This window comes from Pungitius pungitius, chromosome 14 (genome assembly GCF_949316345.1).
Source record: "Pungitius pungitius chromosome 14, fPunPun2.1, whole genome shotgun sequence".
NCBI lineage: Eukaryota > Metazoa > Chordata > Actinopteri > Perciformes > Gasterosteidae > Pungitius > Pungitius pungitius.
This window is the reverse complement of record NC_084913.1, coordinates 11540208-11552492: the sequence shown is the minus strand read 5'-3', so window position 1 is coordinate 11552492 and position 12285 is coordinate 11540208. Positions and strand designations below refer to the sequence as shown.

The following is a 12285-nucleotide window of genomic DNA, read 5'->3' as shown; positions in this document are numbered from 1 at the left end:
TGGGGGTCAACTCGTGATGATCACAAGATCTCCTCTACCTGGATAAGCATTTTTGGGACAGTACTTTTTTTTTTCCTATGACGACAGACGACAAATGTGCAACTTCTCTGGACCCATAGTGAGTGTGACTAGCAACAACATTCGATTTACATGTATTGGTCACAAATATTGTTCAAAGCAAAGCAGCCTTTCTGTAATAGACACAGGTGTGCATTTAAATCCTTTGCACAGACCTTTTTTTTTTAACTACTGTTCTGAATCTTTGTTCTTGATGTAGACAGATGGGGGAAAAAAGCCACGTGGGTGAAACTAACCGTGCAGCAGTTTCTTTCTATAACTTCTAATGTCTGTCACATAATCACATGCTGTACAGCAACCGTCTTACATAAGAATTTCCACTTTTGAAGTATATATTTGTATCTACTCGTCTATGACTGTTATTCAATTTCATACCTGACAACTCTCCCTCTCTCTGTCTCTCTCTCTAAAAGGATATCTCCGTCCAACCGTCTGCTCGGCTGTCCTGCTTGAAAAGGACCTTTCAACCGAACCATCTCACCTGAATGCCTCAAAGCCCGTGCACTCTGTCTGTGTGTCACGACTGAAAACAAATAAACAACAAAAAGCACAAACTGACATCAACCTGTCATTCCCTCACAAACGTCCACTCAGCTGCTCACAAACAGAAAAAAAACAGACATTGCCTCCCAGCCATTTGACACAAAAAAGAAAAGAAAATCCTCTGATTGACTGTTTCCTTATCCTCAATTAAAATATCTCCACTCTGTTTTCCTCGCCTGACGTAGTTCAGAGCGTATTGATTGCCGTCAATTCTGTGGCGTTTCCTGCTGCAACAGCGTCTTTACAACACCAGAGACACCACATTTGTTTTTCTCATCGACAAGCCGAGGACCCAGCTAAGAAACTTAAGTTGGGTAGTTCAAGACATCTTGTGCTTGCAGGCATTCAGCCACGGAGCTATAATGCTCCCCTTTGAGACAAAAACAGATTTGTTACTGTCCTGTGCCATTTGTCACAGATGCCTTCTCTTTTTTCCGAACAGTCTGGATCTTGGTTGTAGAATAAATCTCCAAAAGTGTTATGTAATTGTAATTTTGCGGGTTCTCCTTTTAAGAAAAGCAGAGTGAATGGGGGACAGGTGCAATATAAATGAATGCCGCCGACCTGAATTATAGTGAAATATTGCTCTGCTCTCTTGCGTGACTTGGCATGAGATAAGTGCGACAAGGAAGCTGCTTTAGCGCTATCTGGAGGACGGTCTGCCCTCAGTATGAAGGGCAATGATGAAGGAAAATTGATCGCATCGCATTTCTCTCCTCTATATCCCACTTTTTTTTTTCTTTTTTTTTTACCTTTACTTCCGTCTCTTCTTGTGTCACCGCACCCTTAAACCTCATTTATTGTCTGCTCGCCTAATTCACCCATCCATTGCCTTCGATCCTCTCCCCTTCAAACCGCTTGCCTGTGCCTCGCCGTGACTCTACGGTGGTTATACCGGGCCCATAAATAGTGTTAGCCCCTGTGCATATGAATATGCGTTTGTCTTTCCGTTTCCCCTGCGCCAGCAGTCAGCTTGGGATTTCACTTAGGATTTATCTATCGTTGCCCTCTGTTCTGCTTTATGGAGGAAGCTCGAACACCGAGGTCACTACAGAAGGGTGGACGGGGCCAAGAAAGAAAGCGGAGAGAAAGGAAGACAGAGAGACTGAATTGACAAATGAAAACTGATTGCGTGTATGACGGATGCTCCTGGATATGGATACAATACAATCTAATTGAGCGTGAGCGTCCATGTTGGGTAGAGCTGTGACTGCCGTGTTTGTGTGTGACTGTGTATTTGTAGAGCTGTGACTGCCGTGTTTGTGTGTGACTGTGTATTTGTAGTGCTGTGACTGCCGTGTTTGTGTGTAACTGTGTATTTGTAGAGCTGTGACTGCCGTGTTTGTGTGTAACTGTGTATTTGTAGAGCTGTGACTGCCGTGTTTGTGTGTAACTGTGTATTTGTAGAGCTGTGACTGCCGTGTTTGTGTGTAACTGTGTATTTTGTCACACTGGTGTGTTGCGTGAGGACTGCATGTTTCTGCTTTGTCATGCGTGCGTTCACCTGTGTGGGAAACTGCGTGACATGTTCCAGTGAAGTCAGAAAGCAGGTTGTGATGCCCCTTGGTGGTGTTGGTAATCATCTATAACTTTTGATGTCATAGCAAAGAAGACCCTCCTTAAAACCCCAGAGCTTCCCAGATAACGGCCTCATAATAAAGGTTTCTTCTGTATCAAGGAAATCGTTTATCCAGTGATCATTGTCAGTACATCTATTGCAACAGGAACTGTAAAAGCTAATTCAACACAGTCGGTGTCAGTTTTCCCAAATGTCAAACAATAAAGGCTGAAGAACAGTTGCTTTAGTTGTAGCCCTGCTTACTAACTGACTCCATGGCAACCACACATTTCCTGTCGATAACATCTTTCAAAGCACTATTGGAACCGTACCACAAATCTGGAAAAGATGATCTCCCAAATCAAATAAGAGGAAGAACAATAAGAATAAGGGTGACAAACTATGTGAGAGTCGGCAAAATGTGGTCATGAAGACCCCGGCTGGAGCAGGAACTAGTTCAGGGGCGGGTTAGACTACTTCCAGTTTGTTTCATCCTCTGGACAAGGGACAAGCAGAAGGGAAAGCTGGGCCATCATTATGTGATAGTTACCTGGTTTCTTCCTCGCTGAGTTGGCCAGCTCTGTGCATTCTGCACTTCAGCTTTGAGAGTATTTTTCCATTCTTTTTTTTTTTTTTTTGCCTTAAAAACCCATTGGTTGCCCGGTCGGCATTTCTGGGATCATTAAATCCAGTGCGTGGCCGTGAAAGCCGGTACTGCAACCGAAAGGTGAACAAGTGAGATCCAACACGCTGGAGTAGAGCCAAACGGGCAAAATGGCCGCATTTCCACACACGTAACTTGTGTAAAGGATGTCGCGCCGTGTGCGAGTGCCACCGGTGCACCGGTGCGCGTCTCCTTACAGACAGCCTTTCCTCTGCTGACAGGTGGTGTTGATGCCCATCCAGATGGGCTTTGAATCATCCCCGTTTCCTTGCCAACGCCCAACATAAATATCCCCGAAGGAAGGGAGAAGTTACCACGGGGTCGAACCATCACTCAATCCGTCTGTCTGCTCTTTGCCCGCCTCTCAAATAACTTTGTCTCTGACAGCTTGACACTCGCTCACGTTTCCTTTGTCACCTTCTTTCTCCTCCTTGTATCTCCTACTAGCTTGCTCACTTTACTTGTCTGTCCGTGGCACACTTTTAACCTTCCTTTTTGCCCCTTTCCACTCGTCTGAATCGCTCACGGCGTCTCTCTAATCCACTTACTTCTATTCTCTTGCTTACTCTTTATGCTTTGTTACTTTCCGCTCGTCTCAACCCTTTTCTCGTCTTTTCCCCCCGATTTCTTTGTCTTCACCCCCGGGGCGTACGGCTAACCTGTCTCTCTCGCAGTCGCTGAGCCGCGTCCCATAGCCATCTGTCAGCATCTGTTCAATCTCACATCAGCGCATGTCTCTCTCACCTTTGTCTCACCTGTCTGCCGTTCCCGTCTGCCTGCCTTTCACCTGTGACCTAATGGAGCTTCGGTAAGGCCCTAACATGTGTGTGCATTTGTTGCCTAAAAGTCCCCGTTATCGCTGAAGCCCACCTGGCCTAGATTCATTGGTGTTCTGCATCGGTTGCCACCTTAAATAACAACAAAAACTCACTGCTGCGCAGTTGACGGCATTAGCTCTGTGGAAGAGAAGGATGAGAGAAACTTCACGAGAATGTGATAAGTTTAAAAGTAGGCCAACATGTGTCTCTTCATCCGTGAATGTATACGTTTTAAATAAGTTTGTAGGAGTATGTGCAAGCATCACGCAGAATGTGCGTGCACGTGTGCGTGTGTGTGTGTGTGTGTGTGTGTGTCTGCGCCTGCTGCTGTGTTTGGGGTGCCTTCAATTATCTGTGTGGGCGTGTAGGTGCGAGGCGTGTTTTTCCAATCACAGATAGCTTGAAGTTATCGCTCACTAATCCTCTAATGAACCGGCACAGTTTAGATAAAACTGCCTCCATCAGACTCCTCTATGGAAGAGAAACCACGAGGGCCGGGCCTACCATCATTCCTCCCTGCATTCCTCCAATACCCTCACCCACTACCACCCTGCATCATGCCTCTTTCCATTCCTTCAACTTTCGATGCATACGGTCCTCTGTTGATCCCTTCCTCACTCATTCCATGACACTTCGGTACTTCTCATGATTTCACTCGTTTGTCCTTCCTTGATCAATCCTTACATTCCTGACCTGATTTCTGGCGTAATTATTGTATCCACTTCTTTCTTCATTTGGTTCTCCTCCCGTACAATCGTACAATCCCCCTTTTTCTAACACATTCCTTTCCTCCCCTGCTTGTTTTACTTTCCAGCCTTAGTCCCCTGTCTTCTTCAATGCCATCTCTTCTTTCCTATCACCTTTATTTTTTCCTTGATTCTGCCGTACGTTGTTAAAAACCAATTCATGTTTCGCCCTTCAACTTGACCACTCTTCTTTTCCAAGATCCCTCTTTCACTAGTTTTCCACTCCTTTGGGTCCCCCTTCTTGCATCCTTGGATTCCTTCCATTTCTTGTTGCCCCCTCCCCCACACCCACTCTGTCTTTTTCCCCAATCCCCCCCTTTTAGCATTCCCTACCACCAGATTCCCTCTTTCTTCCTTGATCCCCAAAAACCTCCCTCAATCCCTCCATCAACTCTCCATAATGACAACCACACACATGCCTCCCTCCCAGATACGGGAAGCCCTTTGTTTCCATCCTGCGCTATCCAGCGCTGGTCGACTCTCTTCTCTCCTCTTTTTTTCTTTTTTAACTGGAGTCGCTGGAAACATTTGTTTCACCAGGGGCGAAAACAGAAGCCAAACATTAAAACACAAGCTCGAATGCCATACTGAGCAGCTCCGACAGGCCCACAATCCTTTTGGTAATACACGCTGCGCTGTTTCTGCTGCGCTCAATTAATCTGGCTCAGTCAAGACTGCGCTGAACTGTCATCATAACGCTAATAAAGAAAAAGCTTTGAGCTGTTTGCATTAAGTGCCCTGCTTGTCTCTAACGGACACTTTGCCTGCGGCTCTGGCTTGGCACAAGTTTGGTCCCGCTGTCTTTCCACTCGTTTATTCCATAGTGGTCCGGGCAAATCCCCTCATCATCTCAAAGAAAACACTTAAGGCAGCACGGCCTTGTAAAGCCTCATTAGGCTTAATAACCTTTAGTGAGCACAGAGCCGTGCACCGTGTAAGTGTGAATCCTATATGCAGGTATACGTTGGTGGGAGGCTTGTGTTCTTTGCATACAATGTGTGTTCATGGATGTGTGTGTGTGTGTGTGTGTGTGTGTGTGTCCTTGGAGAGAGGGGCTCAGAGACACAATGCGTCTTATTCAGCAGGGTCCCTGGATTAAAATGTAATTTCATTCAAAGTTGCAAATTGGGTTTTTTACTGTACTAATCTTCATTTTACTAAGCAGAACGAGGTATGTCATTAAAAAAAAGGACTGACTTAATGAAAGAATGCGGGATAGATTACACGGGGTAAAGCAGCTCCCCACGTGAAAGATAAAAGGTTATTCCAAATCATAAACAGTAAAAAATTAATTAATAATACGCTTTATGACTGTTGAGTGTGTACTGTAGTGATTATAGTTAAAGGTAAAAGGCTAATAACTATGGCATCAACATTTGCAGTGTAGGTCTTGCTAATTTAGAGGGTCTTAATTTGCAGAAGTATAGTTTCAAATAAAATATATCCAATAATTCCAATAATTAAACAGCATAGTAATGGTGAAGAGGATTCAAATAAATAGGCCTTTTGTATTTATAATGTTCATACATATTATCAGGGTCTGGTGACAAAAAGAAGATTATGTGAACTATGAATAATACACTTCTCTTTTGTATGAAAAAACATTTAAGTGCAAATAATGGAGCCAACTGAAGTACAACATGTGGTTAGAATCAGACTCTGTGATATATAGTTCTGTACATTCTGCTTTATGGGATGAATTTCAAGCAACAGAAAGGGGACAGCTGGGAGCAAAGACACAATACCTGAGCTGCACGAACACTGCTTCCACTGTGAAGAATGACAAATAATGAATTCCCCCCCACACCAACCCCTCTCACCTAATCACGTTCTGGAATCAGCGAAACCATTTTCTTCAGCTCTCCCTGCTAATACATTTCCGGCATAGAAATCACGATACCACAAAATAATGTCTGCGATAAAATCAGTGAATCTAGATTTGTTTGGTGAGAGCGTGCTTTCAAAAGACCGGCTGCATTAGTGTTGGGCTGAGAATGCATATAGATGTTTTTTTTCTCAATTAAATCCATTTGCAAACAAAACAGATTTCAATCCGTAATGACTATGCTTCCACCTACACGTCTTGGTATAATATCAATTTTGAAACCCGGATCACTCAAATTTGGGGGGGTTAATTAAGGTTATTTGAGGGTTTTCTTTTTCCTTAAACATCAAATATCTTCAATTTCGTTTTTCCCTCATTCCATGAGAACCGACTGATGAATAAGAACCACCTGCCCATAATGCCACTGATGGGAATTAGAAGGCCATTTCCTTTTGCTTTCCCTTCCTTCCTCTGTGTTCCTCTTTTCTCTCCCCTTCCCTTCCCATCCTTCCTGCCACAGATGATCGGGAGAGATTTACTGTTAGGGGTCACACACTGGTTCTAATTAGCTAAAGTAGTTCGGGGGGGAATAAGCACTTCCTCGCTGAGACGCATCACCAAGTCCCACAACTCTGACTAAGCAGAGAGAACCCGGGCAGACAACCGACCTCTGTCTCCGTCTTCTCTTCCGTCCTCTTGTCGGTCCGTGTCCCTCTCCTGTCCCCGCCCGTGCGGACATGTATTGCACCACTGGAATATTTTGAACAATGTCAAACTTAATGAGGAGAGAGAGACTGGTGCAAGTGGGTGACGATGCAGCGGTGTCAGGTGAACGGAACAATATTCTGGGACACATGTCGCAACCTCCAAGAAAAAACCCACATGTTGACTCTGCTGAGTTCACGAATCGGGATAAATGGCAGAAAAGAAAGATACTAGAGAGTCAAATATGAATGAATCTCTGAGATACTGTGTTCTTTTCCCATGGGCATCTTCTTTAAACCTGCAAGTATAGTCTCTTCTGCCCGGGATGGAAATGTTCTGTTTTGTGGGATTTTAGAAATGTGTAACATCTATTTGGCAGTTGGCGCGAGGCTGAGCGAGTGTTTCCTTCTGCATGTGGAAGTATCTCTCTTTGCATGTTTACCTACATCTTTTTCATGTCCCGAGACAGGTTCTGCTCATCACAAAAACATGGGCTCAACTCCCAATGCCCCGCAGAAATATCTCCACAATTTCAAAAAGTCTGGAGAAGAGGCTCTCCGCCCAGAGACAAAAAAAAGAGAAATATTTGGATCAGTCTGTGACAGATCCGGCAAAGTTTTGGCAGAGGCGTTTGTTTTGTCTCTGAATTTCTCCAGACCTCCTCCCCCCCCTCTTAGGAATACCCCTCCCACCCCATTGATGCTAAAATGCAGATAGCATTTTTAATTAGAACGTCTGTTAGAATATTTCGCCATCAGTCGAGAAACCAGTGTACTGTTCACTGTTTTTTACAAGGTAACAATTTGCCTCCCTGTTGACCCGACCCGCTTGTCACTGCCCTCTCTGTGTGTAATCTAGGACCTGTCCCACCTCCCAGCAGCCTCCCCATAGTTTATCTCGCACATTGCACCGTGTTAGAGAAAGCAATACAAGCAATAACATTTTTTAAAGGCCATGTACCAAAAAATCCTACCGTTTGAAGCCTAAAACTAATTAATTTTGAATCCTTGACAGAGGAAATGGATTTAAAATGATAATCGTTGAATAGTAGAAAAAACATCAACAGAAATAGCATTTTCAAATGATTTTACTGTATTATGTGGAGGCCTATTTCTTCTAAAGAAAAGTCCTCCTTGGTTACAAACTGTAGTCACCATAATGTCATCTGAAACCATTTTTAATTTTGAGTTTCTGCTGTACATGTGTGCTCCTTCTCTCTCACTGTGCCTGCCCTGTTTTTCCTCTACGGCTTACAAACAGATGTTGCTGCTGCTGCCAGACAGCTAGAACATGTCACCTCCCATGAAGCGCGAAAGACCGCCTTACACTGAAGAAAAAAAAAAAAAACATTCCCCGAATGAAATATGAGACTGATGCTTTTTTCTTTTTTTTGGAGCATGAACACCAAAGCCAACTAACAAACAGGCGCCCGAGTCAATGAAAATGTTATTATTAATTATTGCAAAGAAAAAGCAAAAGACAGTGATGGTGGTTTGTCTTTTGCCCATATCTGAAGCGCTCAAAGGCCTCCCACAACTAAAAAAAAAAGAAAAAAGTACTCTTCTACTTCCCAACCCATCCTCTATCCATTCTCCCTCCCTTATCTCCCTGCATTGCCGACACATCCGTCAAGTGGTGCGACTTCTCATTCATGCACGCTTTATTGAAATCGAAAAAGCAATCCATTGTTGACAAGGAGACGAAGGAGGACAAAGATTTCAGACTCAAACTATAGCTCTTTTCCTCACCCGCTCACTCCCACTCCCCCCCCGCACCCTCCGCCCCACTGACTCCCCCTAAGGCCTATTTGTTCAACCTGTGTGTTAAAGTGTGTCCCAGATGAACCCGTGTGAAAGTTGAAACCCTCTTTATGTTGGCGGCCTGTGTGCGCGGTGTCTGTGTGTGTGCACCTGTGTGTGCGTGCACGTGAGAGTATGCACGTGTACGCAAGATGCAGTTGGCTGCTCAGTAGGATGGACGCGGATATGACTGAAGCTGGCTTGACCGACTGGCAAGCAGCTTGACTGCTGCTGGGAATACTGACACACACACACACACACTAAAAATGTTCACGCACACCCAGCAACACACACACGCACGACCACACCGCAGCATCCATCCATCACTTTTGCAACTGTTTGAATGATTCACTCTGAAAGGTGCCAAAACACAGCTGTCTTCAATCATACATGCACACATTCCCTTCCAGGTGCACACAAATACACCCATTGAATCGGTTAAAACACACACACACATGAAAAGGGCTTAGAAAGAAAATCATTTCACTTTAAATCTATGTTTCTCGAGGGCTCAAGTGTTCAGTCCGATACTAAGGCTGAGCTACCACATATTAAACATGCATGTTGAGGCCTGCAGGTTCACCAGCTGAAGCTCAGAGGACATCATCCTGAGACTTTGCAGGGAAAAGATCCTTAGTGGTGATATTCAGGGGTCTTGGACACTAATTGCTAGTTTAAAGTCTTGGAAATATCTTCACTAAGTAAGTGTATTATTCCAATTACTCTCAATAATAATTGATCTTTTTTCATCCTTGTTACAATTGCATCTCCTTGGACTATTCCTTTGCCTGCAGCCCGACTTAAAAGTCTGCCTGGTGAGATGACTTTTGCACCAGCTCAGACACCAAATCCCTGCCATAGGCTAATGCAGGCTGAGGTTCATCAGTGTCAACACTGTGAAAAAGGTCGAAAATGTGTTTGTCTAAAGGTTGCGGCTAATCAAAGTGCAGAACCTACAGAAAGAAAAAGAAGTAACCCAAATAACCTTCAGTGTTTTATGTTGATTTAATAATGACTGCCACAGGTGCTTCGGGGACAGCACACACACGCACACGCGCGCGCGCACACACACGCACGCACACACACACACACAGACACGCGCGCGTCGCTGCATACCTTAGTCACAAGAGGCTCCGTGTCCTCCAGGATGGAAATGAAGGGGATCTCCAGGAATGACGAGAGGAACTCCACCTGGATCAGCTCCTCCCTGGAGCGAGGGAAGGCGAGCACGGCCGACACCCCCTTGACCACCAGGTCCTGGCAGGTGCTGCGGGACAGGGACTCCGGGTCTCCTCCCGCGGGGGATCGAGCCACCATCTCCAGGCTCAGGTTGTAGGGCATCAGAGGAGGTGTTTGAGCGGTGGTTGTGGAAGAGTCTGCCCCTATGCTCTGGTGCCGAAGGCTAGCCAGGGCACGGTTGAGAGCGTTTTGTATCCGTGCCGGCTGGCGGGTCGGCAAGAGCGCGCCGATGCGCACGGTGTGTCCTATCCGGGCCAGGATGTGGCAAGGCTGAGGGTGCGGGAGGCAGGAGTCGGGGGAGCAGAGGCCGGTCAAGACCAGCAGCAGCAGGAGCGGTCTGGCGGAGAGGAAGCGGAGATGAGGTCTCCCGGGGGCGAGGCAGTAGGTCCAGAGTCCAGAGAGAGACACCATGCTGCAGCTCCGACACACAACAGAGGAGGACTGGGCTCTGATCGGCGCGAGATGGCATAGCTCCCTCTTTCTCCCGGCTCCAGCGCTCTTCCTCGGACTTAGCGGTTGTTGTATTTTTTTTTTCTTTGTCGATGAGCTCTTGCTGCCAATTTGTTGCCGTTCGGACGTTTCGGATCTCACCTCTTCAAAGTTTGTATGTCAACAGGGAAAGACGCGCCGGCGGAGGAGACGGGAGGAGCGCTCGCAGCTCAGAGCGGTCGCCCCGCTTCTGTCAAGTCTCTGCTGGAGGAAGGCGTACCAGCTGTGAAGTGTGTGTGTGTGTGTGCGCGCGCGCGTGCGCTCGTGCGTCTACCGGCCAATAATCTAACCTCTCACGGCTACTGCCTCTTGCTGAATTTTAATGGAAATGTGTATAGGGTAACATTTATTTTAGTTTATTTGGGTCCCACACGGAATTTGGCCTAATGCTTTTATTCAGAGTTGAAACTAAGGAAATTAAATTAGTTATGTCCTGGAGTGGCCTATATACTGTATTTCTGTCTTTAAGTTGAGGATATCCTTCCTTCTTTACTCTGTACGCGCAAATCTTTCTAAAACTGAACACTTGCGCAGAAGAAAAATTAAACTACTGCTGTAAGTTGTAAAAGGTGAGACTCGGGGGTATTAAATGTCAGTCGTTTGTGTTGTGATGACACCCAAAAGCACGTTTGCAGCACCGACCACAATGTCCCATTCACGTTGGCCTGCAAGAAACTAATAGCTTCCTGAAATCTCAATTTTCCTCAGAGATTTTTTTTTTCCCAACAACTTGCTGCCATCCAAGTAGAACATTATCCGTTGTGTAACCACATTTTCTTCAGTACCATGGACAGCGCCAACACCATAAAAGAGATCTACTGTGCATGCAAATCGGGCTTCATGCAAAGGACAGCACTCAGTCCTCTCTTCATTCATTCTTCTCTTTGCCCCGATCAAATTTGCAATTGTTAGACCAGAACATTCCGTATATGTCCAGCAGTAATCTGGGCAGTGGTGCGTGGCCCCTTTGGTCCCCATATTCTCTTTTTCCGATAATTCCTTGTTTGTCAAGGCACCGCTTGTGCTTTTCTGCCTCTGCTTTTCGTCTTTCTCTGTCTCAGCGGGGCCATTTCAGTGCGAGGTCTGACATGAAACGTACCTGCAGATAAAGCTATCACTGCCGCTCTGTCCTCGCGCACACACACTCAGTCCAACAAGTCATTTCACAGCCTACTGGGTGACCTGGTGTCATACCGATACGATTTACTGACAAATCAGAGTTTTCTTACTTTTGCTTTTTCTCCTCATGCTTGAGGTACTCCATATAGAGAAAGGATTAAAGCCAACAGTTTGGGCTTTGTTCTGATAAAGAAACCAGCAACATTTCTCACACATTCTCCCTCAGGTGCATGTTGAAGGTGTAGGAACAAGTACAAACTAAGTGTTTCCAAAAGTATGTTTCTCCATTGTACACTGTGGCTGTCGATGGTTCAAGTCAAGTTCATCACAACGAATCCTACAAAAACATTTGCAAATGGGTTAATGTACGAGGCTGCTGAAGCTATTGTCTGTATCCCAGATGTCAAAATGTATAAACACCAGAATTAAATCAAAGCGCAATCATTTATTTATCCTACTTAGGGCCACAATAAATCATTATTTGAAGGCGCATTGGCTCTAACAGGATGATTATATGCTGAACACAGTGCATCACCACACACATGCAGTAAATAAAACAACAAAAACTACTACTAATAGTGATTCAGCCTTAGAAGATCTTAAGAAACATAGAAACAGTCTATACATTAGTATCTTTAACTATGTCCGCCGCATGGGCATTGGTCCGTGTACTCCCGCTCGAACAGTCATCTAACAGCCATA

The 12285-nt window shown here is 45.3% G+C and overlaps 1 protein-coding gene across 3 annotated transcripts in view; it reads right to left on the bottom strand.

Moving 5' to 3' along the window:
• Positions 1–12285, bottom strand: part of LOC119227235 (glutamate receptor ionotropic, NMDA 3B-like) — an 84625-nt gene that overhangs the window by 46589 nt on the left and 25751 nt on the right. For 2 of the 3 annotated variants that reach the window (XM_037485833.2, XM_037485834.2), the window contains exon 1: positions 9853–10689. The exons of the other annotated variant lie outside the window; for it this stretch is intronic. In XM_037485833.2, coding sequence (XP_037341730.1) covers positions 9853–10386 — 534 coding nt within the window. In that variant the 5' untranslated portion in view covers positions 10387–10689. Of the gene's footprint in view, positions 1–9852; positions 10690–12285 lie in introns of those variants that run through there. 3 annotated transcript variants of the gene reach the window in all.